This window comes from Mandrillus leucophaeus, unplaced genomic scaffold (genome assembly GCF_000951045.1).
Source record: "Mandrillus leucophaeus isolate KB7577 unplaced genomic scaffold, Mleu.le_1.0 Scaffold94, whole genome shotgun sequence".
NCBI lineage: Eukaryota > Metazoa > Chordata > Mammalia > Primates > Cercopithecidae > Mandrillus > Mandrillus leucophaeus.
The window spans coordinates 710543-737478 of NW_012110252.1; the positions used below are offsets into that span (position 1 = coordinate 710543).

General features: G+C 41.7%; 2 protein-coding genes across 2 annotated transcripts in view; one reads left to right on the forward strand and one right to left on the reverse strand.

The window, feature by feature from the left end:
• The window catches only part of UBXN4 (UBX domain protein 4), a 46728-nt gene extending 22704 nt beyond the window's left edge, over positions 1–24024 (reverse strand). The window contains exons 1-5 of the mRNA XM_011970276.1: positions 23608–24024; positions 13574–13676; positions 8156–8184; positions 7453–7571; positions 5772–5946 (exon numbers count right to left, since the gene is read on the reverse strand). Of these exons, the coding sequence (XP_011825666.1) occupies positions 5772–5946; positions 7453–7571; positions 8156–8184; positions 13574–13676; positions 23608–23689 (508 nt within the window). The 5' untranslated portion in view covers positions 23690–24024. The remainder of the gene's footprint in view (positions 1–5771; positions 5947–7452; positions 7572–8155; positions 8185–13573; positions 13677–23607) is intronic.
• On the forward strand, positions 22512–24779 carry LOC105532196. The gene has a single exon (XM_011970275.1). The coding sequence runs from the start codon at positions 22962–22964 to the stop codon at positions 23409–23411; it is 450 nt and encodes a 149-aa protein (XP_011825665.1). The 5' UTR covers positions 22512–22961; the 3' UTR covers positions 23412–24779.
• The last annotated feature ends 2157 nt before the right edge of the window (positions 24780–26936 follow it).

The following is a 26936-nucleotide window of genomic DNA, read 5'->3' on the forward strand; positions in this document are numbered from 1 at the left end:
TCGTTACTACAGTAGTAGTAAAAATAATTAGTAGGACTAAGTAGAGACGAGGGTGCATATCTCTTCCCCCTCCCCATTCAGGGGCATAACCTAGGTAGCTTGAAATCAACAAAGTGAGAGTATTTACACCTTGGAAATTAGCAAATACTACAAATATGGACCTTTGCTTCCACAGAGACTTCTGACAAACGTTTACCAGTGTATCACTGAATGCAACTCTTGGATAAGAAGTGGTAACCACTAGCAGCTAGTAGAGGCTCAACAGGAAATTAACCACCTTTCTTTAGCAAATAAAATGAATGCTGAGGACATGTCTTATTATCATCAAAAATTTAACATCTTATGAAGATAACTTGTGGACAAGATGGGGGAAAAGTGTTGAACAAGAGTACAGTTAGGTGAATCTACGACTCATAATCAGAAATGGATAGATGTCATATAGAGGAAGATTTCCAATTGTATGTCACAGAGTTCCTTGCCTTTGGTATTTTTATAAGTGACTTGAAGATGTAAAATATAAATTTGTAACTTTTTTTTCTGTGACAGGGTCTAGCTCTGTTGCCTAGGCTGGGGAGCAGTGGCATGATCTTGGCTCACTGCAACCTCCGCCTCCTGGGATCAAGTCATCCTCCTACTTCAGCCTCCCTAGTAGCTGGGGCTACAAGTGCATGCTAATATGCCTGGCTAATTTTTGTATTTTGTGCAGAGACTGGGTTTTGTCATCCTGCCCAGGCTGGTCTTGAACTCCTGAGCTCAAGTAATCTTGGCCTCCCAAAGTACTGGGATCACAGGCATGAGTCACTGCACCTGGCCCATGTGTAACTTCATGGGTGACCCAAAATTGTGTGAAATAGCTTATTAACACTCATATTTAACTGCTAATTCCTAAATGAAAAATTCTAGGTTGGGTATGGTGGTTCACGCCTGTAGTCTCAGCACTTCGGGAGGCCGAGGTGGGTGGATCATTTGAGGTCAGGAGTTTGAGACTAGCCTGGCCCAACATGATGAAACCTCGTCACCACTAAAAATACAAAAATTAGCTGGGCATGGTTGTGGGTGCTTGTAATTCTAGCTACTTAGGGGGCTGAGACAGAAGAATCACTTGAATTTGGGAGGCAGAGGCTGCAGTGAGCCAAGATCGCACCACTGCACTCTAGCCTGGGTGACAGAGCGAGACTCTGTCTCAAAAGAAAAAAAAAAAATTCTGGATTGAAAAAAAACCCTCAATAAGCTAAAACAACTGATAAAAATAATAAAAATGTATTAAGAGAAGTTCTGCCTTTAGGCTTAAAAAGCCAACTGGAATAACAGGCATAATGTATCTCCTGAGAGAAATATACATCATCATCTATAAAGTGGTCTTGTCAAAAAGAATAATGAAGCTGACCCGATCAAATCTGTAGCTTTACAAATTTAGAGGAATAAAGGGGACAGAGGAACATCTTACACAATTCCATGGGGATACAGTAAAATCCAGAATGTGGAAAACCACAGGAAAAACTACCAGGGAGAGCAGAAATCTACATATTAAATTTAAAAACACATCAACCAATAGCAATATATCGAACTGAAAAAAAAGTGTAATATAAATATTGCCTAGATAATTGATGACAAAAAGGATTACTATTAAACTTTCTGGCTTTGATAATAGTATTGTGGTTATTTTTAAAAATTTCTTATCTTTTATATACTGATATTTTAAAAGATGAAAGCATATAAATGCCTGAGATGTGCTTCAAAATAACCTGGGAGAGATGGTCATACGGGGAGACAGATAACAAAAACCAACCAAGTAACAGGAATCACTCACGCAGGATGAGTACCTCGAGTTCATTATTCTGTTCTCTCTCTAGAAATGCTTGCAAATTTACATAATTAAAATTTTGGCCAGGCGCAGTGGCTCACGCCTGCAACCCCAGCACTTTGGGAGCTGAGGCGAGCGAGCGTATCACCTGAGGTCAGGAGTTCGAGACCAGCCTGGCCAACACGGTGAAACCCCGTGTCTATTAAAAATACAAAAATTAGCCAGGCATGGTGGTGCATGCCTGTAATCCCAGCTACTCAGGAGGCTGAGACAGGAGAATCACTTGAACCTGGGAGGTGGAGGTTGCAGAGAGCCGAGATCACACCACTGCACTGCAGCCTGGGCAACACAGTGAGACTCTGTCTCCGAAAAAAAAAAAAAAAAAACTATTTTAAAAGGCAACTATATATAATCTTAAAAGATTTATATTCCTTCCTTATATTTTAGAGATACATACTGAAATATTTTACTTGAGATTTGTTCTAAATAAGTGGAAAAAGAGGAGGAATGGAGGGCACAGATGAGAATATTGGCCATGAAGCTAGGCAATGGATTAATGAGGTTTTCTTATACTATTTTTTTTTTCTATTTCTGTATATGTTTGAAATTTTCCATAATAAAAAGTTGTTTTTTTTTTTTTTTTTGAGACGGAGTCTCGCTCTGTCGCCCAGGCTGGAGTGCAGTGGCCGGATCTCAGCTCACTGCAACCTCCGCCTCCGGGGTTTACGCCATTCTCCTGCCTCAGCCTCCCAAGTAACTGGGATTACAGGCGCCCGCCATCTCGCCCGGCTAGTTTTTTGTATTTTTTAGTAGAGACGGGGTTTCACCGTGTTCGCCAGGATGGTCTCGATCTCCTGACCTCGTGATCCACCCGTCTCGGCCTCCCAAAGTGCTGGGATTACAGGCTTGAGCCACCGCGCCCGGCCGTTTTTTTTTTTTTTTTTTAAGTTACAGGCCTGGATGCAATGGCTCATGCCTATAATCCCAGCACTTTCAGAGGGCAAGGCAGGAGGATTACTGGAGGACAGGAGTTTGAGACAGCCTAAGTAACACAGTGAGACCTCATCTCTGCAAAGAATATAATTTAAAAATTAGGCTGGGCATGGTGGCTCATACCTATAATCCCAGCACTTTGGGAAGCCAAGGCAAGCAGATGATCTGAGGTCAGGAGTTTGAGACCAGCCTGATCAACACGGAGAAACCCGTCCCTACTAAAAATACAAAATTAGCCAGGTGTGGTGGCGCATGCCTGTAATCCCAGCTACTCAGTAGGCTGAGGCAGGAGAATCACTTGAACCCGGGAAGTGGAGGTTGTGGTGAGCCAAGATCGTGCCATTGCACTCCAGCCTGTGCAACAAGAGCAAAATTCCGTCTCAAAAAAAAAAAAAAATTTAGCCAGGTGTGGTGGTGCACACCTGGAGTCCTAGCTACTCAGGCAGCTGAAGCAGGAGGATCACGTGAGCCCAGGAATTGGAGATTATAGTGAGCTGTGTTTGTGCCACCACACTCTAGCCTGGGGGACAGAGCCAGACACCGTCTCAAAAAAAAAAAAAAAAAAATTTTTTTTTTTAGACACAGGGTCTGGCTCTGTCACCCAGGATGGACTGCAGTGACATGATCACAGCTCACTGCAGTACCAACCTCCCCAGCTTAAGCAACTCTCCCATCTCTCAGCCTCCTAAATAGCTGAAATTACAGGCATGTACCACCACACCTGGCTAATTTTGTATTTTTGTAGAGACAAGAGTTTTGCCATGTTGTCCACGCTGGTCTCGAACTCCTGGGCTCAAGCAATCTGCCCACCTTGGCCTGTCAAAGCACTGGGATTACAGGGGTGAACAACCACAACTGACCAAAAAAAAAAAAAAAATTTTTTTTTAAGCTACAAAAAACTGAGATCAGAGCTGCTACCCACCTCAGATAAGCCAGAGCTTGCAGTTTTAGTCTAGCCAAGTTAACTGTCTACTAAAACAAAAACAACACTCTTTGCAGGAATACAATGAAATCCAGAGTGTCTACGACAATGTACAAGATAGAATCCAGCATTTTTTGACATATAAACAAAAAGGAAAATGTGACCCATTCTAAAGCGTAAAGGTGATCAACACAAACCAATCCTCAGATGAGCTAGATATTGAAACTGTCAGACAAGGACTTTAAAGCAGCCATTATAACTCAAATGAGGAAAAGGGAAATACACTTGAAATGAATTAAAAGAATAAAACATAGATTAAGACTACTCATTCTGCACAACTGTTGTAACTTATGAGTCAAACTATTTCAAAATAAAAAGTTATAATAAGATAGAAATAGAAATCCTAGAACTAAAAAAATGTATAACAGAATTTTATCTAAAATAAAAACTTCACTGGATGGGCTTAACATCAGAATGGGGATGATAAAGAGTCAGTGAACTTGTAGATCAACAGAATTATCCAATCCAAAGAAGAAGAAAAAGTAAGAGTGAAAAAAACAAACCTGTGGGGCAATATCATGAAGCCTAATATACATGTAATTCATTCCAGCAAGATATATGGACCAAACTTCCCAAACCTGGTGAAAGTCACACATTTACAGATGCAAGAAACTAGGCAAATCAAAAACAGGATAAATACAAAGAAAAATACACTTAGGCATATCACAGTCAAATTGCTAAAAACCAAAGAAAGAAAGAAATCCTGAAAGCAGCCAGAGAAAACCAACATACTCCTTACAGGGAGGAACAATCAGAATTTGTGGAGACTTCTCATAGAACACTATGAAGACCAGAACACGGTGGACAATACCTGTAACTGTAAACACAAAATTTTTATATCCAGCAAAAATATCCTTCCAGAATGAAGATGAAACAAAGTCATTTCACATAAAGAAAACTCCAGACCTGTACAATAAGTAATGCTAAAGGAATATTTTCAGGCTGAAGGAATATTATACCAGAGGGAAACACGAATCTATCTTCAAAACGGAATGAAGAATTTTGGAAATGATATATATCCAGGTAAATATAATTAAAGTAATTATTCTGTTGTAGACCTAAATGAACATCCATAATAGAGTCCCTCAGGTCTGTACACATCCAGAAGCTGAATGATCCATGGATGTAAAACCTCAAAATGAGACAAACAGCTGTACTTCAAATACTCAAAACCTGTCATGTGTAACTCCACAAGGCAGCATTAATGTTAACAGGAAGTTATGGGGCATCAAATTTCAGCTCAATATAAGGAAGACTCTTTCTAAAAACTAGAGCTGTTCAACAACAGAACAGGCATCCTAGCAAGGTAATGAGCTTCCCATCATTGAATGCATTCAAATAAAAGCCTGATGATCATTTGCGTGGGATGCTGGAGTAGAATCATCTTTTAGGACACTAATATTCTAACATCTTGATTTATCTACCCCTGGGTAGCCTAATACAAAGCTACACTACACCAAACAACTCCAACCACAATCCCAAAAATTCAGTATAAAATTTCTCTTTTGCCTTTTCTATCAATGAGTTTACAGTCACACCTCTTACTTCTACAAGCTCTATTTCATAATTATCTTTTACTTCTAATTAAAAAATATACATATAATACTATTTTCTTAAATTTATATAGCTTTTTACATGCTATAAAAACAATTCCAAATATAATACATTAGTTCATTTGAACCTTTCAGAATTCTCTAGGCTAGTGAGAGATTTATAAAACTGCTCAGTGTCATGACATTCCTTGAAGCACATAGCGCAATAGCAGAAATTATAAATCAATTCCTCTGGATTATTGACTATTTGGGAGTCCAGTTGACATTCACTGACTTTATCGTCTTCTGCCACTAAATGACACGCGTATTTAATACAATCCTTAAATTTTAAGCTAAACAAATGAGAAGAAAAATACATACAATATATTTATTTTTAAAATATTAAAATACAGTGAAGGAACTTCTATTATTGTACTCAAAAAGGTACATTAAAAGTTACCTGTTGCAGTATCTGACTTTGTATCAGAAGTGGGTGGTATCTCACAAAGCTCTGCATTTTTGGACTCAGAGTTTTCACAAGTGTTGTCAGGTTCAAATGAGGCAGATGGAGTAGACACTGAACTTTCTGACTGACTGCCATTTGCTACTGATGCTTCACTTTTTAGCGAATGCATCTAGGGAGAAAATAAATAAATTGGATTTTAATTAATAGATAAGAATCTAAACTTACCATGGCAGTAGAGACCAAAATACAGGTTAATTTATACTCTATAAAAAGAGAAACATGAAATGCTCATAAACAGATGAGTCCAAAATGTATAATCCTAAGCATGATATAATCACATTATGGAATTTACCTGCAAGCTGGCAAGACCATAAAAAGATTTGTTAAAGCACACCATTGATTTTCCCTCAAATTAGAATTCAAAGAAAAAAGTTACAAACCTATTAGCCATTTGTCCAAAGTAGATAGAAATGATTACTGAGTATAAAGTTCTTAAAATATATTAAGCAATATACAGTTAGAGCCTTAATATGACAGCAACTTTCTCTTTCAACAAAGTTATGATGATGTTCATTATGTGTTGAGATTGGGGTAAAAGATGGCTGGGCATGGTGGCTCATGCCTGTAATTCCAGCACTTTGGGAGGTCAAGGTGGGCAGATCACTTGAGGTCAGTTCGAGATCAGCCTGGACAAGATGGCAAAACCCCGTCTCTACTAAAAATACAAAAATTGAGCTGGGCATGGTGGCACGTGCCTGTAATCACAGCCACTGGGGAGGCTGAGGCAGAAAAATTGCTCGAACCTGGGAGGTAGAGGTTGCAGTGAGCTGAGATCAGTCCACTGCACTCCAGCCTGGGCAACAGAGTGAGACTCCATCTCAAAAAAAAAAAAAAAGGTAGCCTGTAATCCCAGCACTTTGGGAGGCCGAGGCGGGCGGATCACGAGGTCAGGAGATCGAGACCATCCTGGCTAACATGGTGAAACCCTGTCTCAACTAAAAATGCAAAAAATTAGCCGGGCGTGGCGGCGGGCGCCTGTAGTCCCAGCTACTTGGGAGGCTGTGGCAGGAGAATGGCATTAACCCGGGAGGCGGAGCTTGCAGTGAGCCGAGATCACGCCACTGCACTCCAGCCTGGGTGACCGAGCGAGACTCTGTCTCAAAAAAAAAGGGTAAAGAAGTCAGTCAAGTATTAAGTACTGGCTACTGGCACCTATAACTTTATGCTATTTACAAAACAGGTGACGAAGACAGTACTTACTACCTTTTAAAATTTTTGGCACGGCAGTTTCCTGAATATACAGAGGGGCTCCAAAAATATTCCAATGTCAGGAAGGGTGCGGTGGCTCACGCCTGTAGTCTCAGCACTTTGGGAGGTCAAGGTGGGCAGATCACCTGAGGTCAGGAGTTTGAGACCAGCCTGGCCAACAAGGTGAAACCCCGTCTCTACTAACAATACAAAAATTAGCCCAGCATGGTGCCTGTAATCTCAGCTACTTGGGAGGCTGGGGCAGGAGAATCACTTGAACCTGGGAGGTGGAGGCTGCAGTTGAGCCGAGATCACACCACTGCACTCCAGCCTGGGTGACAGAATAAGACTTCATTTCAAAAAAAAAAAAAAAAAATCCAATTCCTGACCTACCATTTACAGAAATAACAGTTCTGTTCCTTCTTACCTGTCGGACTTTGTGAATTCTTGTAACAAGTTCATCTGCAGAAACACTTCCTGCTATTACTTCCAAGGGAATTCCACTGTCTCCAATAAAGAAACTGGATGGAACACACACTACGGGATCTGCACAGTTTAATTAAGTCTAACAATTCAAGTGAAACAAAAGGATAGTTTTATGAAATATTATTGGTAACAAAGGAAAACAAATCTTTGTGATTTTCACAACATAATCTAACATATTTATTAAATAATTTCAAGTACTGCATCATTATAACTGTAGTATTAATACATGTGACACATTAATTTATGAGGTATATTCAAGTGAAGAATCTACTACATTCTCCTCTATCATAACTTCCTTGCCCATCCATCTTGCTGCCAGCTGACTCTTGCAAACTACTTGTAACATTCCAACCCAACTGCTCTATATTTTTTTTTCAGATATTCACATTTTTAAAACTCCCTAGCCTATCTTTAGCTACAATGTATTATCTCAATGTATGGGGTGCACTACACTGTTGAGTTACTTTTATATATCTTTGAAATTTTCTATAATATTTTTCTACAATGAGGACACTTAGTAATAAAGTTTCCATAAAGAAGAATGTATGATTTCCTAAATAAAATGAATAATTTCTAAATTTCATAAATACCAAAAGGAAGATAAATAAATGTATATATATAAGCAATTCTTTACGAAAGGATACAGATTTGTGAAAACTGTAGGCAGGCTTCACTGTAAAACAAAATCAAACAGAAAATTACTAGATGAATGCAAGTATTTTCTAAATACTGAGTTGTTTTAATAAAATTTACTGTACCAATCACAAGTATTTTCCTGAAACTACCAGTGTCTTTCACAGCAATCAGGTAGAAGGAGAAAAATATAATTCTTATTTCATTAAGACTTTCTGGTTTGTTTTATAATTTTCAGATGAAAGAATTATTTGTGGCTGGGCATGGTGGCTCACGCTTATAATACCAGCACTTTGGGAGGCCGAGGCAGGCGGATCACTTGAGATCCAGAGTTCGAGACCAGCCTGGCCAACATGGTGAAACACCATCTCTACTAAAAATACAACAATTAGCTGGGCGCAGTGGCAAGTGCCTATAATCCCAACTACTTGGGAGGCTGAGGCGGGAGAATCGCTTGAACCCAGGAGGTGGAAGTTGCAGTGAGCCAAGATTGCATCATTGCACTCCAGCCTGGGCAACAAGAGCAAAAGTCTGTCTCAAAGCTCACAGCTGTAATCCAAGCACTCTGGGAAGCCGAGGTGGGTGGATCACTAGGTCAGGAGTTGAGACCAACCTGGCCAACATGTTGAAATCCAGTCTCTACTAAAACTGCAAAAATTAGCCGGGTGTGGTGGCGCACACCTGTAATCCCAGCTACTGAGGAGTCTGAGGCAGGAGAATCTCTTGAACCTACCTGGTAGCCGGAGGTTGCAGTGAGCTGAGATCACACCACTGCACTCTGGCCGGGACGACAGAGTGAGACTTCGTCTCAAAAAAGAAAGAACTATTTGCTCTTACAACCCAGAAGCTAGTGGCTGCATCTGGTGGCTAAAAAATTAATTTGGTATCTGCCATGCTGCTTCCTCAGTGGCAAGTATACCTGAATACAATATCTTAACCTGGAACATGAAGATATAAGGCCTACGACTTACTTAGGTGTGTGATAATGTAATAGTCTATAATAACAAAGGATTAAAAACAATCTACCTACCTATAAAAACTGAATAATTATGCAATCATAAAAAAAGGCAGGCCAGCACTGTGGCTCATATCTGTAATCCCAGCACTTTAGGAGGTCAAAGCAGGTGCATCACGAGGTGAGGAAACCGTGACCAGCTTGGTAAACATGGCAAAACTCTGTCTCTACTAAAAATACAAAAATTGGCCTGGCGTGGTGGCTCACACCTGTAATCCTAGCACTTTGGGAGGCCGAGGCAAGTGGATCACGAGGTCAGGAGTTCGAGACCAGCCTGGTCAACATAGTGAAACTCCCTCTCGACTGAAAATACAAAAAATTAACTGGGTTTGGTGGTGTGTGCCTGTAATCCCAGCTACTTGGGAGGCTAAGGCAGGAGAATTGCGTGAACCTGGGAGACAGAGGTTGCAGTGAGCCGAGATCATGCCATTGCACTCCAGCCCAGGGGACAATGTGAGACTCCGTCTCAAAAAAAAAAAAAAAGAAAGAAAAAGGTATAGAAAAGTATGTCAAAATGCTATTAATACTATTTTTGTAAAACATGGAAGAAAAACAAACATAAATACATTTTCCCTCCAGAGAAGGGAGCTGAGTGGTCAGGGATGGGAGACAGAATTTATAAGACCAGTAAGAGATAATGTAGATGCTTCCAATAATAAAACAAATGCTTCTAAGAACTAGACTTTGCTTCTTTCCCCCTGAATATAAAGCATTATCTTGAAAACAGAGTAAAATATCAAGAAAAAAAATTACCAAAAATCCTATTATCTCAGAAATAATAGTAAACTTTTAATGCACTTCCTACTAATTTTCAATGCACGCTATCTCCAAAAATATATATACATTAAAATGCTCCCAAAACATTGGGTGACTTAGCGATTATGAAATAAAGGAAATTGCCGGGCACGGTGGCTCAAGCCTGTAATCTCAGCACTTTGGGAGGCCGAGACGGGCGGATCACGAGGCCAGGAGATCAAGACCATCCTGGCTAACACGGTGAAACCCCGTCTCTACTAAAAAATACAAAAAACTAGCCGGGCGAGGTGGCGGGCGCCTGTAGTCCCAGCTACTCGGGAGGCTGAGGCAGGAGAATGGCATGAACCCGGGAGGCCGAGCTTGCAGGGAGCTGAGATCCGGCCACTGCGCTCCAGCCCGGGCGACAGAGCGAGACTCCGTCTCAAAAATAAAAAATAAAAAATAAAAAGAAATTAAAAAAAAAAAGGAAATTTATTTTCCATAATTTAAAGGCACACTAGATTCTATCAGCATGCAGTCTACAGTGAAACAAACATGAACTATCACTATACACAGGTATCCCTGCATCTGCTAATAAAAATTTGTTTTTAAGGCCAGACGCGGTGACTCACACCTGTAATCCCAGCACTTTGGGAGGCCGAGGCGGGTGGATCACAAGGTCAAGAGATCGAGACCATCCTGGCTAACAGGGTGAAAACCCATCTCTACTAAAAATATTTTAAAAATTAGCTGGGCGTGGTGGCGGGCACCTGTAGTCCTAGCTACTCGGGAGGCTGAGGCAGGAGAATGGCATGAACTTGGGAGGTGGAGGTTGCAGGGAGCCGAGATCACACCACTGTGCTCCAGCCTGGGCGACACAGTGAGACTCATCTCAAAAATAAATAAATAGATAAGAAATTTGTTTTTAAAAATGCCAGACACATCAGTCTGTACAATCTCAAGAATTCTAAAATTCTCATGTATTCCACATTCCCTATAAATCCCTATATTCTTCTTGCCATTGCCAACTCTAGAAGGTGCTTCAGTAAGGTGATGGACAATAAAAAAAAAATGATATACTTAAGTTGACAGATTCTGTTTTTTAAAAACTACTCAGTAAATACATATTTCAGTAACTCTTGTGAGACAGGCTATACTACGATTTGATGTTTTTGTAAATATAGAACATTTTTACATAAAGTTTACAAACTTACAGGCAAATTTCTGAATTTTTTTCTTTTTTTGAGACAGAGTCTTGCTCTGTTGCCCAGGCTGGAGTGCGGCACAATCTTGGTTCACTGCAAGCTCTGCCTCCCGGGTTCACAGCACTCTCCTGCCTCAGCCTCCCGAGTAGAAATTTCTGAATGTTTTAATCTTGACAGTGATTTTCAAACACATTATTCATTCTGCTATTATCAAAATCAAAAGGACAGGAATACCACTTTGAAAGTGCTAATGAATTAATGTTTTCAGCACCAGGCACAGTGAAGCATGCCTGTAACTAGAGCTATTTGGGAGGCTGAGATGGGAGGATCTCTTCGGTGCAATATTTTAAGACCAGCCTGGGCAACATAGTGAAATCTTGCTTAAAAGAAAAAAATAAATAATAATGTTTTTAGGTAATGATCACTGATAGCTGCTAATGTCATAAAGAGAGAAAAGAGGGTATCTGTCTTCTGATAGAAGACACATTACTATCTATGAAGTAGTCTTAGGACAGGATGGGGGAGGGGAAACAAACCTGAATCTACCTGTCAATTTACAGAAAACAGGAAAGAACCAACTTGACACTAACACGATGCAGTCAACAAAATCCAGACGGGAGGAAACCACAGAACAAATGTATAGAAAAAATGATCTGGTGTCTTTAAAATACAAATTCCAAAGAGCAGGGGAGTTGGAGGAGAGGCCTACATACTGAGAGAAATCAATGCATCCCAATGTGTGGCCCTTGAATAATTTTGAACTAAAAAACTGCAATAAAGAAATAAAACTATGACTTTGAAGAGACAACTGAAAAGTAGAACACTGGCTGGTTATCTGATATTAAAGAATTATTAGTTTGTGAAGTATTAATATTATAGTTATGTTTAAAAAATTCACAATCCTTGTATTTCGGAGACATACTAAAATATTTATAGATGAAGTGATACAGTGACTGTGATTTGTTTCAAAATTATTTGGATTGAGTGGAAATGGGTGGGGGTATAGATGAAACAAGACTGACCATGAATTAATTACCAAAGCTAGTAGACAAGTACATGGGGTACATTACACTGTTACATTACTTTCATATATGTTTGAAACTTCCTACAATAAAAATTATTTTAAAAGATGGAGAGGAGGAATGGAGAAACAAAACAGACTTGTGGACATCAGGCACTGTGAGGAACATAGAAATGTCCTTATTTCTATTGATTAAATGACTCCATTCCCAAAAATAGGATTCAAAACAGTGAGTGATCAACCTCTCAGAGATATTCAATGTATGATTTACCATTACTTCCAAGTTTTTAGAAGCTGGAGATCACTGTTCTTTTTGCATTCCTGGTACATGTTAGATGGCTGCTTGGTAGACTAGGAAAGCTTGAAGTTTTTTCAGCAGGATTCATGATGCATTTAGCAGATGGCAGTTAGAATTTAAGTTCCTAACATGCCTTAGATATCCAAAAACATAACATTCTTTTTTTTTTTTTTTTTGAGACAGACTTGCTCTCTCGCCCGGGCTATAGTGCAGTGGTGCAGTCACAGCTCACTGCAGCCTCAATTTCTTTTTTTTTTTTTTTGAGACAGAGTCTTGCTCTGTCGCCCAGGCCGGAGTGCAGTGGCCAGATCTCAGCTCACTGCAAGCTCCGCCTCCCGGGTTCAAGCGATTCTCCTGCCTCAGCCTCCCGAGTAGCTGGGACTACAGGCGCCCGCCACCTCGCCCGGCTAATTTTATTTTTGTATTTTTTAGTAGTAGAGATGGGGTTTCACCATGTTAGCCAGGATGGTCTTGATCTCCCGACCTCGTGATCCGCCCGTCTCGGCCTCCCAAAGTGCTGAGATTACAGGCTTGAGCCACCGCGCCCGGCCTGCAGCCTCAATTTCAACCTCCTGGGCTCAGGTGATCCTCTTACCTCAGCCTCCCAAGTAGTTGGGATTACAGGCATGTGCCACCACACCTGGCTAATTTTTGTATTTTTTTTTAGTAGAGACAGGGTCTCACTGTGTTGCCCAGACTGGATTCAAACTCCTGACCTCAAGTGATCTGCCTGTCTCGGCCTCTCAAAGTTCTGGGATTACCGGCATGAGCCACTGTGCCTGGCCTACATTCTTTTTTTTTTTAAGACAGAGTTTGACTCTGTCACCCAGGCTGGAGTGCAGTGGCATGATCACAGCTCACTGTAGTCCCAATCTTCAGGGACCAAGTGATCCTCCCGTCAGCCTCCCAAGTAGCTAGGACCACAGGCACACATCACACTCCTAATGGTATTATTTTTTGTAGAGACAGGGTCTCACTACATTGCCCAGGCTAGTCTCTAACTCCTGGGCTCAAGCGATCCTCCCACCTCAGTCTCCCAAAGTGCTAGACGTGCCCAGCCCAACATCAACATTCTTACAGTCCAAGAGTATCACTATAAATCAAAGATAATACTATAAATTTTAAAACTAATAAAATATTAAAACATAAACAAACCTTTTGGTATCGATTTTAATAGCAACAAAACTGTTTGAAGATGCTTCTGTAACTTTATCATCTTCCCAACTTGCAGCCATCCGTGTAGACTGTTCATCATCACCTGTAGAACATTTAAAAAATTCTTATACCAGGCCAGGATCTGCTGATTGCAAATTCTTTTTCCCTGGAAAACGAAAACTTCAAATAAAATATAATCCCACCTATACTACTTTCTGCCAAATTTGAAAACTGAATTTTCCATTAAATGAAAAGTGTGACTGCATACACAGTTCACATCATGAAGAGCAATGAAAACAAACTACATTGGACTATTTAAATGACACAAAGTATTTCATAAAAGAAGTCATCTAAATTATGATGTGAAAAGTACCACAACAATAAGTAGTCATAGGCAGAAATGTGCAGTGCCTATTTGGGCTTTTGTACATGAGATTTTAGAAAATTAAAAGTTGCGGGCTGGGTGCAGCGGTTCGCGCCTATAATCCCAGCACTTTGGGAGGCCAAGGCGGGTAGACCACCTGAGGTCAGGAGTTCGAGACCAGACTGGCCAATATGGTGAAACCCCGTTTCTACTTAGCCGGGTGTGGTGGCATATGTCTGTAATACCAGCTACATGGGAGGCTGAGGCAGGAGAATCACTTGAACTCGGAAGGTAGAGGCTGCAGTGAGCTGAGATCGCGCCACTGCACTCCAGCCTAGGCAAGAGAGTGAGACTGTCTATACAGAGAGGGAAAAAAAAGTTTGTTATCTGTCCTTTATGTGGCACCTTTCTGTTGAGTTCAACATCTCCACTCCACAGCATTTATACTCCAAAATTCCTCCAATGTAGACAGAGGCAGGTACAATTCTGTTTGCAATTTTAGACTTGCCTTTTATTGTAGGTATGCTAATTATAAAAGGTAGGCTGAACTATACCTAATCTATGGTGATGGAATTCAGTATAGTGGCTACCTTCATAGAGGGGAAGGGTACCACCAACTGAGAAAGAGCATGAAGGAGCCTTCTGGAATGCTGAAAATGTTCTGTATCTTTTTTTTTTTTTTTTTGAGATGGAGTTTTACTCTTGTTGCCCTGGCTGCAGTGCAACAGCGCGATCTTGGCTCACTGCAATCTCTGCCTCCCGGGTTCAAGAGATTCTCCTGCCTCAGCCTCCTGAGTAGCTGGAATTACAGGTGCCCGCCACCACGACCGGCTTTTGTATTTTTAGTAGAAACGGGGTTTCACTATGTTGGCCAGGCCAATTTAATGCACCTTAGCCTTCTTCACTGCAGTTATTCGTTTATGGTAACTCCATCCTTTCAGTTCTCAGGCCAAAAACTTTAGTTTTCCTTGATTGTAACTGATCTATCTCCAAAATACATCAATAATGTAACTATTTCTTACCACCTTCACTACTGCTACCCTGATCCAAGCTATCACATCTCACCTAGAAGCCTAGTAAAAGCCTCCAAACTGGTCTTCCTGCTAAGTCTATTCTTAACACAGCAACCTTCTCTTAAAAAAAAAAGATCATATCATCTCTCTGCTTAGATCACACAATGGCTCCCCATTTTCCTCAGAGTAAAAGCCAAAGTCCTTACAGGGGGCTATAAGCCCCACACATCAGGCCTCCAACTACTTCTGTGACCTCATCCCTTTTTCCTTTCTTGTTATTTTTTCCTTCTATTCCTCAAATATGAAAGACACTCCAGCTATAAGGTCTTTGTACTAGTTGTTTCCTCTGCCTGGAATGTTATTCTCCCAAATAACTACATGGCTAACTTCCAACTCCCTTAAAACTTTGCTCAAATATCAGCTCAATAAAGCTGATACTTAATCACTCACTTTAGTATTACAACTTCCCTAATCACTCACTTTAAAATTACACTCAAGACATTCCCAAAGCTCTCTTATCTCCTGTTTTGTTTTTCTGTATTACTTATCACCTTCCAATATATTATGCATTTTTAATTATGTTTACTAGTATCTGTCTCCCATAACTAGAATGAAGGCTCCATGAAGGCAAGGATTGGTTCCATTTTATTTACTGATAAGACTAAAATCCCTACAAAACAATACAGTAGACACTCAGTAAATACTCTGCGGAGTCGCTAAATGCCTAATATAGTTAAGTATGATGGCATGCCTATAATAATTGCCTCTAATGCTGTTTATTTGAATATATTTTGCGAGATGAGATTAGGAATACCAGAAATAGGAGTTTGAGAAATTTGGCCACGTAAAAGTAAACGGGGCCAGGCGCAGTGGCTCATGCCTGCAATCCCAGCACTTTGGGAGGCCGAGGTGGGTAGATAACAAGGTCAAGAGATCTAGACCAGCCCGGAACGGTGGCTCACGCCTGTAATCCCAGCACTTCGGGAGGCCAAGGCGAGCGGATCACGAGGTCAGGAGACTGAGACTATCCTGGCTGACACGGTGAAACCCCGTCTCTACTAAAAATACAAAAAATTAGCCGGGCGTGGTGGCACATGCCTGTAGTACCAGTTACTCGGGAGGCTGAGGCAGGAGAATCGCTTGAACTAGGGAGGTGGAGATTGTAGGGAGCCGAGATTGCACCACTGCACTCCAGCCTGACGGCAGAGCGACACTCCATCTAAAAAAAAAAAAAAGTAAACAGGACTAGAATGCATCCACAGATCAAATGCTCCATTAAGAATGCTCCATTAGTAGACTCCCAGATGCTGAAGATGCAAAATAACGAGAAGTTACTATTTGCAAGTGAGATCACTCTGAATGCATCTTCAGAAACCACTGGATGAGGAGAGTTGTAAGATTCCAAATAAATGACTCACCTACCAAAGAAAAATAACTGTATGGGAACATTCTTACTACAAACACTTCTCAGAGAAGGCTGTGAAGAGTGAGAAATTCTTTCCATTCATTCTTTTATATGTTCACTATTTTACTGCACATTTATTTTGTTCTAGACATTGAACTGTATACTAAATATAAACCAAATGACACACTGTCTGCCTTCAACAGAGCTTAAAATCTAATGATATACAAAATTTTTAAACCAACAGACACTATACATAATTACAGTAATAAATGCTATGAAAAAGAAAACTATGAGAGAAAGTAACCAGAGAACTCTTTATAATGGTCAGAGAAGCCCTCTCTGAGGTGACAGTTAAGCTAAAATCTAAAGGATGAAAGAGTTCAGCCATGCCAAGAGCCAGAAGAGTTCACCATGCAGAAGGAACACGTGTGTAGGGAAAGGCCTATGTGATTGGCAACGTTGTGAACAACCAAGCTCAAGACAAGACTGAAGAGTTAAGATTAAAAGATGACGGTCTCACATTTATGGTTTATCCAACAAGATGTATGGTAGTGCCACTCAGATGCAGCACACTGGGAGAGAAACACAGGTTTAGGCAGTACATACATGTTTAGGCTTGAGAAGCCTGGGAGAATCTAAACAGGGATATCATGTAAGTAGCTGAAAGTATAAATCTTCCCTACAAAACAATACAGTAGACACTCAGTAAATACTCTGCGGAGTCGCTAAATGCCTAATATAGTTAAGTATGATGGCATGCCTATAATAATTGCCTCTAATGCTGTTTATTTGAATATATTTTGCGAGATGAGATTAGGAATACCAGAAATAGGAGTTTGAGAAATTTGGCCACGTAAAAGTAAACGGGGCCAGGCGCAGTGGCTCATGCCTGCAATCCCAGCACTTTGGGAGGCCGAGGCGGGTAGACCACCTGAGGTCAGGAGTTCGAGACCAGACTGGCCAATATGGTGAAACCCCGTTTCTACTTAGCCGGGTGTGGTGGCATATGTCTGTAATACCAGCTACATGGGAGGCTGAGGCAGGAGAATCACTTGAACTCGGAAGGTAGAGGCTGCAGTGAGCTGAGATCGCGCCACTGCACTCCAGCCTAGGCAAGAGAGTGAGACTGTCTATACAGAGAGGGAAAAAAAAGTTTGTTATCTGTCCTTTATGTGGCACCTTTCTGTTGAGTTCAACATCTCCACTCCACAGCATTTATACTCCAAAATTCCTCCAATGTAGACAGAGGCAGGTACAATTCTGTTTGCAATTTTAGACTTGCCTTTTATTGTAGGTATGCTAATTATAAAAGGTAGGCTGAACTATACCTAATCTATGGTGATGGAATTCAGTATAGTGGCTACCTTCATAGAGGGGAAGGGTACCACCAACTGAGAAAGAGCATGAAGGAGCCTTCTGGAATGCTGAAAATGTTCTGTATCTTTTTTTTTTTTTTTTTGAGATGGAGTTTTACTCTTGTTGCCCTGGCTGCAGTGCAACAGCGCGATCTTGGCTCACTGCAATCTCTGCCTCCCGGGTTCAAGAGATTCTCCTGCCTCAGCCTCCTGAGTAGCTGGAATTACAGGTGCCCGCCACCACGACCGGCTTTTGTATTTTTAGTAGAAACGGGGTTTCACTATGTTGGCCAGGCCAATTTAATGCACCTTAGCCTTCTTCACTGCAGTTATTCGTTTATGGTAACTCCATCCTTTCAGTTCTCAGGCCAAAAACTTTAGTTTTCCTTGATTGTAACTGATCTATCTCCAAAATACATCAATAATGTAACTATTTCTTACCACCTTCACTACTGCTACCCTGATCCAAGCTATCACATCTCACCTAGAAGCCTAGTAAAAGCCTCCAAACTGGTCTTCCTGCTAAGTCTATTCTTAACACAGCAACCTTCTCTTAAAAAAAAAAGATCATATCATCTCTCTGCTTAGATCACACAATGGCTCCCCATTTTCCTCAGAGTAAAAGCCAAAGTCCTTACAGGGGGCTATAAGCCCCACACATCAGGCCTCCAACTACTTCTGTGACCTCATCCCTTTTTCCTTTCTTGTTATTTTTTCCTTCTATTCCTCAAATATGAAAGACACTCCAGCTATAAGGTCTTTGTACTAGTTGTTTCCTCTGCCTGGAATGTTATTCTCCCAAATAACTACATGGCTAACTTCCAACTCCCTTAAAACTTTGCTCAAATATCAGCTCAATAAAGCTGATACTTAATCACTCACTTTAGTATTACAACTTCCCTAATCACTCACTTTAAAATTACACTCAAGACATTCCCAAAGCTCTCTTATCTCCTGTTTTGTTTTTCTGTATTACTTATCACCTTCCAATATATTATGCATTTTTAATTATGTTTACTAGTATCTGTCTCCCATAACTAGAATGAAGGCTCCATGAAGGCAAGGATTGGTTCCATTTTATTTACTGATAAGACTAAAATCCCTACAAAACAATACAGTAGACACTCAGTAAATACTCTGCGGAGTCGCTAAATGCCTAATATAGTTAAGTATGATGGCATGCCTATAATAATTGCCTCTAATGCTGTTTATTTGAATATATTTTGCGAGATGAGATTAGGAATACCAGAAATAGGAGTTTGAGAAATTTGGCCACGTAAAAGTAAACGGGGCCAGGCGCAGTGGCTCATGCCTGCAATCCCAGCACTTTGGGAGGCCGAGGTGGGTAGATAACAAGGTCAAGAGATCTAGACCAGCCCGGAACGGTGGCTCACGCCTGTAATCCCAGCACTTCGGGAGGCCAAGGCGAGCGGATCACGAGGTCAGGAGACTGAGACTATCCTGGCTGACACGGTGAAACCCCGTCTCTACTAAAAATACAAAAAATTAGCCGGGCGTGGTGGCACATGCCTGTAGTACCAGTTACTCGGGAGGCTGAGGCAGGAGAATCGCTTGAACTAGGGAGGTGGAGATTGTAGGGAGCCGAGATTGCACCACTGCACTCCAGCCTGACGGCAGAGCGACACTCCATCTAAAAAAAAAAAAAAGTAAACAGGACTAGAATGCATCCACAGATCAAATGCTCCATTAAGAATGCTCCATTAGTAGACTCCCAGATGCTGAAGATGCAAAATAACGAGAAGTTACTATTTGCAAGTGAGATCACTCTGAATGCATCTTCAGAAACCACTGGATGAGGAGAGTTGTAAGATTCCAAATAAATGACTCACCTACCAAAGAAAAATAACTGTATGGGAACATTCTTACTACAAACACTTCTCAGAGAAGGCTGTGAAGAGTGAGAAATTCTTTCCATTCATTCTTTTATATGTTCACTATTTTACTGCACATTTATTTTGTTCTAGACATTGAACTGTATACTAAATATAAACCAAATGACACACTGTCTGCCTTCAACAGAGCTTAAAATCTAATGATATACAAAATTTTTAAACCAACAGACACTATACATAATTACAGTAATAAATGCTATGAAAAAGAAAACTATGAGAGAAAGTAACCAGAGAACTCTTTATAATGGTCAGAGAAGCCCTCTCTGAGGTGACAGTTAAGCTAAAATCTAAAGGATGAAAGAGTTCAGCCATGCCAAGAGCCAGAAGAGTTCACCATGCAGAAGGAACACGTGTGTAGGGAACGGCCTATGTGATTGGCAACGTTGTGAACAACCAAGCTCAAGACAAGACTGAAGAGTTAAGATTAAAAGATGACGGTCTCACATTTATGGTTTATCCAACAAGATGTATGGTAGTGCCACTCAGATGCAGCACACTGGGAGAGAAACACAGGTTTAGGCAGTACATACATGTTTAGGCTTGAGAAGCCTGGGAGAATCTAAACAGGGATATCATGTAAGTAGCTGAAAGTATAAATCTTGTTTCTTGTGAGGCTGGTGTGTCACTCCTTCACCTATACTGTCCCAAAAGTCTCAACCCCACTGGCAGTGTCTGTCCTAGACTCAGCCTAGTGGTGGCCACTGCTGCTTGATCAGCAGTGGTGGAAAGCCGAATGGAATTACTCAATGCTCAATGACAACTTTCCTAATACTACTAAGTGGGATGATTGTCAGCTAACTCTGGTATCTTTCTTTTCCTATTTTTAATCAAATTATCAACCATGAAGTTAGGTGGGCCTAAGATTTTAGGAGAAAACATCGTATCCTTTGTATCAGCAGTATCTTCAGTGAAGGCACTTAAAGAGAGCAACAGGAACTCAGAAGCAAAGAGCTGCAGACCCTCAAACAGTCTTTCCGACGTAAAAAAAATCTCAACTGCGCCAGGCGCGGTGGCTCATGCCTGTAATCCCAGCATTCTGGGAGGCCGAGGCCGGTGGATCACGAGGTCGAGTTCAAGACCGGCCTGGCCAAGATGGTGAAACCAAGTCTCTACTAAAAATACACAAATTAGCTGGGCGTGGTGGTGGGTGCTTGTAATCCCAGCTACTTGGGAGGCTGAAGCAGAGAACTGCTTGAACCCAGGAGGCGGAGGTTGTAGTGAGCTTGGATCGTGTCACTGCACTCCAGCCTGGGCAACAGAGCGAGACTCTATCTCAAAACAAAAACAAGAACAAAAACAAAATCTCAACTGCTCAAAACCTAAAGGCTTCTGTGGTCTACATTCACCAGAAAAGGCAGTCAATGGCGTCTGTCATTAACAAAGTTTAGCCTACCTACCTGGCAACACTAGCCAGTGAACAGATACCTTTATTTCAGTCTTCTTGTCAGATTATTCCACCTTCCCAGGTATTAAATGAAAATCGTTCTGTTTCACTTACTTGACACAGCCACAATACTTTGAAAAATCATATTAATCTGTTGGCTGAAGTAGTAGTAATCTCTCCAGTCTCCAAACATCAACTCCACAATATTCTTTAATTCATCCATCAAAATGTCACTAACTAAAGACAACTTGCCTGAAACATTTCTCACTTGAATAGTTCTATGAACCGAAGTGTACTCTTGAGATCACTTCTTCCAGCTATAAAGATATCTTTCAATTTTTCCATTAAGTTGATATATTATTACTGAGGTCTCAGACCTAAGAAAATCACGAGTTCTGGCTTCAAAGTCATGAAGAAAGCTCTAAGCAATCTGTAAGTGTTTTGGTTTCATGAGTCCAGTATTTACATATTCCTAGAGTGACACTAATCCTACTTAGTCTTGGGGACTAAGTAGGCTAAACTCTAAAAAAATCTAGCTGTATTTTGGAACAGGTCAAGGGACAGACTTTTTTGTGAGACTGCTAACAGTCTTCCAGCAAACATTCAAGATTACATGTATTTAGAATATAATGTAATCATCATTACAATGATGAATTACAATATAATGTAATCATTACAATAATGAATACCATGTAATCATCACTAAAAAGTTAACTGAATAAAGTATATACACACACAAAGCCCCGAAAGGCAAGACCTATAACTTTATTTAACTATTCCAATAATTTGTACTAGAGCTTCCAAATATTAATATTTGTTAATAAAAATCTCTCATTTCTTTTTTTAAATTAACTAATTCACCTCAGGAGTGCCTTCTAGGAATGTTTGGACATTTGTTCAAAAACATGACTACCATAATCCTAGATTTCTGATTTCTATACCAATTTAAAATTGTTCAGTTTTTTCCTTAAGAAACAAAAAAGCGGACAGTTTTTTTTGAAGCTACCAAAAATTGGACTGTTAAGACAACATGTAAATCCTTTTTGTGACCCTAGTGGAAGTCACTTTATGACTGCTGACCTGAGTGCCTAATCTATAAAATGGGGATAATTAAACCTGTTCTATTTACTGCAAGGATCAACTGAGATATTAGGAGAAAAACAATTTAAAACCTACTACTGTAGGTTTTAAACCTACTGTAGTCAAAAACCTACTACTGTACACAATAAGCATAGTGTCATTTACTTTTCCTTCCATTTTCAATCCATTTTTTTCTTACAGGATTACAGAATTTATGTAAAGTATAATATAAACCCCAGACAGCATAACAGAATCTAAACTACTCAAGCTCTTCTGATAAACAGCATTGAGCTAAAAATTTAGCGTAACAAAACAATTATAAATTCCAAATTTAATAATGCTGAATGACATTCACGTTTCAGTAATTCGTTCTTCACTGCAGTGCGTAAAGTTATAGAGCTATTAAAAGACGTGAATTATGAATAAATCGTTATTAAATAAAAATAGTTGAAGAAATACACTTCAAATTAACAATAGCCACAAACATTGATTTGATCCATGTAATGAGAATGAGCAGAACCGTAGAGGCAGGGAGTTTACTGTAAATCTACAAGATTTCAGTAATAAAACAGGAGAATATGGAGAAAAACAGCCCAGATCAACACAGAGTAAATGAGTTAATAGAGGATCTCAAAGTTGTGCAGCTTTTAGCCTAGGAAGACAATAAACGGAAGAAACCAAGGACTGAACATCTATTTCTTTGAAACTAATGGATTTTTTTTTTTAAACTTGCAACATTATTACACACTAGATCCCTTACCAAGACTGCCACTAAAAAAAATTAAACCTCTATTCGGCTCAAAAGTTTCCGTTTCAGGAACATACTAACACCAGTAACCGTGAACATCAGGTGGTTTCTCTTTGTTGCTTATCGATGACACAGCTTTCTTCCCGACCGTCCACAACTAATTACAACCCAACTGCTTGCCTAATGGCCCGTTCCTACCTCCACCTAAACAGTAGTAAAGACACGGGGGTACAAGCAGCCCAAAGAGGGTCCTTGCAGACAGAGAGGGGCGTCAGGCAGAGGGTCGCGAGGGTCTGGCTGCGCAGGGGAGAGGTTCGGGGCGACGAGCGGGGCTGGGCGGCTGGGGCCTGCTGGCCGCGTCCCTCGCCCCGAGCAGAGAGATTTCGGCGGGGCTCGGGGCGCTTTGAAGACCAGGGCCAGACACTGCCTCTGGCCCGGGTGCCGGGAGAGGCAGCGGTGGGGCAAGGCCCGCTGTATCTCAAACGGACCGGGGACAGCCACGGGCCGGCAGCTCGGGCCTCTCAGGCACGGAGGAAAGGCTGGGGGCGCCCGGGGCCTGAAGGAACAGGGCGCTGAGGGTCTGCATGGCCCCTGTGGGGGATCTGGCGGCGGAGTCGCAGCCGTCCCTGGGGCGCGGGGCAGTAGTGGCAGTTGTGCGAGCCGACAGGCGCCCGCGTCTCGGGGAGGGCGGGCCGGCGGCTGAGGTATACAAGAGGATGAAGGTAGGCCGGAGGGGTGTCCCGGCCGCCTCTCGAGCCCCTGCCTCCTTCACCTGCCACGAACACCACGAAGACCGCGCCGCTCCTTTTGGCCGTCGCGATGGCGGCCGGAATGGCGCCCTGGAACCACAGCATCGCTCCCTTCGGGCCCAGGCGCTCGCTCGGTGTGTAGTCTCCGCAGTCCCGGAACCCGCACCGCCCTCCGTCTTCGTCCGGCTCTGCGGCCCCCGCAACCTCGGCTGGTGCGGCCCCCACCTCCGGCTCAGCACAAGCGCGCAGCCCCGTCAGCGGCACCCGGAGACGCGCGCTAGCGCACGCGAGAACACCTCACGTCACATGACGCAACCCGTCGCTGTTCGTGCCCCAGGGCCTTCTCTCGTTGGCGAGTCGGTGGTGCGTGCGCGCGCCCGCTAGGCCTCCGGCCGCGCAGTCCAGGAAGTGGAGGAAGGCAGTGGGAAGGATGAGTAACCGCTACGACACGTCGGCGGCGCCTGCAGTGAGGCATGATGGGAATTGTAGTCCACTTAGGCTTATTCGCCTCCATATTGTGGAGCATGTAACTGTGGGTTCTGAGGCACGGCTAAAGGGGGCAGTAGTGAGGGCCACTACACAGTCTATAAAGGGGAGAGGGAGAAAGAGAAGTGTCACTCCGACTGGCATATGCTATTCTCGGCCTCGTTGAGACTCCCACTGTGGAGGAAATCGTCCTCGCATGGAACTAAATGGGCTTTGTAGGGATTAACTCCGAGGCTTTGAATTTTTCTGAACGTAGCCCAACTTTGTACAAACACAGGATAAAAACCGCAAGTCACCTTCTGTAATAACCTGTAGTCCATGTGCCTAAGCGGAGGAATTGGTGGCACGCAGGCCTTCAGCAATTTCCTAGACACTGGATAGAGATCATTCCAAAACTTCAAAACCCTTTAGGCTATTGCCACAGCTACTTTTTAAAGTAACACAAAAGGAGAAAATAGATTATTTTCCAGCTACTTTCCATGGTAATACAAAAGAGACTAGATAGTGATTTATTTTCCAATTTTCTGGGAGCATGTCCTATAATCAAGATGTGGCGCTTTGTGGTTGGCTGCCATTAAATGAAAACTGATCCATATTTAATTCTTTTATGAAATTACATGGTCCGTAATAACTATTAGCTAAAGGCTTGCATGGTTTATTTACAGTTGCATATACTATTATGTTAAACTCTACATCAATTAAATTTATCTTCCAGCAGTACAACTATCTGACAATCTTTGCAAGATAAAGGAAGTGATACATCTGAATATACCACCTTTCCTACAGATATTTTCCCTAAAAATAGCTAATTATTTGAGCTTCGATTTTTGTACTTTTTCTCCCAATCAGGCCTTTCATATATAGTGTTATTATAAACTGAGACATAATGCTGATTAGGGACAGTTGCTTCTATAGGACACCAGTCCTATAGAAAAATTAGAGTTGACCTTTAACATCAACTTTAACGGACTTCTTGAAATTCGATCAATCTAGAAATTATTCCAATAGAGTTATGTCTTTAATTATCTCTAATTTTAGAATTAAATAAGAATCCTTCATAGTTTTATATTCATTTGTCAAGTGTTCATCGCTCATCTATTATGAGCGAGGCATTGTGCCTGGCGCTGATAAGGAGGTGAGGGAGTCAGAAAAAGGCCCTGTCTTTGTGGCTGTACAGTCTAGTAAGGAAGACAGACATTGAATAAGTGATTATTAGTGATGATGAATGTCACAGAAGGGTAACTCAGAGTGCTACAGAAGTGTATGAAGATAGGACCGAATACGGACTAATGGAATCAGAAAGGGCCTTCGTGAGGAAATGACATGTCGGGGAACTCTAGGTAGGTGAAGGAGAAAGCCATTCCACATGGAGCAAGCAGCAGTGTGAGGTTCTGAAGCAAGCAAACACAGTGCACTTGCAGAACTAAAAAATGCCCAGTGTGGCTATAACATAGAAAGAGGAGTGTGGTACAAGTGAGACTGGAAAGCTAGGCAAGGATCAGATGATACAGAGTCTTGAAAATCACGTTAAAAATTTTAAGACATTTTTCTAAGGATTACAGGAAGCCATTGAAAAATTTTAAACAGAAGAGCTGGCCAGGCACAATGGCTCACGGCTGTAATGCCAGCACTTCGGGAGGCCGAGGCGGGCAGATCACGAGGTCAGGAGTTCGAGACCAGCCTGACCAACATGGTGAAACCCTGTCTCTACTAAAAATACAAAAATTAGCCGGGCATGGTGGCGCACGCCTGTAATCCCAGCACTCAGGAGGCTGAGGCAGGAGAATGGGAGGCGGAGATTGCAGTGAGCCAAGATCACGCCACTGCCCTTCAGCCTGGGTGAAAGAGCAAGACTACCTCTCAAAAAAAAAAAAAAAAAAAAAACAAAAACAAAATTAAACAGATACATATAAGACTTCCATTTTTAAATTGTAGCATAGCAATTGAATAGATTGGATTTGAAGTGGAAAGGCTGAATGTGAAGAGACCAGATAAGAGGCACTTATTCATGTATTAACATGAGGGAGATAGTGAAGTGGATACTTTTGATATTCTGGAGACAGACCCAATATATTTTGTTGATTCCATGTGGAGGTTGAGGAAGAAGTACTCAAGAAGGGATTTTGCAGCCAGGTGTGGTAGCTCATGCCTGTAATCCAAGCACTTTGGGAGGCCAAGGCAGGAGGATTGCTTGAACCCAGGAGTTTAAGGCTGCAGTGAGCCCTGACTGCACCACTGCACTCCAGCTTGAGTGACAGAGTAAGACCCTGTCTCTAAAGAAAAGAGAGACAGAGAGAAATTTGGGGTATCTGCCTTGAGAAATTGTAAAGAAGATGGTACTGAGATCGGCAACACTGAAAGAAGCGCAGGATGGTGGGGAGGTTGTTTGTGAAGGTGTGAGTTCAATATTAAACGTGTGTTTGGAGTACTACTAGAGAGATACTCACATGGAAGTGTTAAGTAGGCAGATAGCTATTAGTCTTGGAGCTCAGATAACAGTTCTTAACTAGAGATAGGAAACTGAGACTTCTCTATATACAGGGGATCAGTGAGGCACTGGAGGATAACGATACCATTACGTAGGGAGATGGTGCAAAGTGAGGTAAGAGCATGATTGAGGTCTTAGGGCCTCCAACGTTTATAGGATTGTATTAAAAAGTATAAACCAGTAAAAGAGACTTAGCAGGAAAGGCAGAGTGTGGGGTGGTGGAGGAAAATGGGAGAGTGTGTGATATCAAGGAAGCCAAGGGTAGAAAGAGTCTTAAGAAAGGAGAAGCAGGCCGGGCGCGGTGGCTCAAGCCTGTAATCCCAGCACTTTGGGAGGCCGAGACGGGCGGATCACGAGGTCAGGAGATCGAGAGCATCC

What these genes read in the sequence shown, in the direction of transcription:
- LOC105532196 (XM_011970275.1), top strand. Translation starts at nt 22,962, where the DNA reads ATGACACAGCTTTCTTCCCGACCGTCCACAACTAATTACAACCCAACT.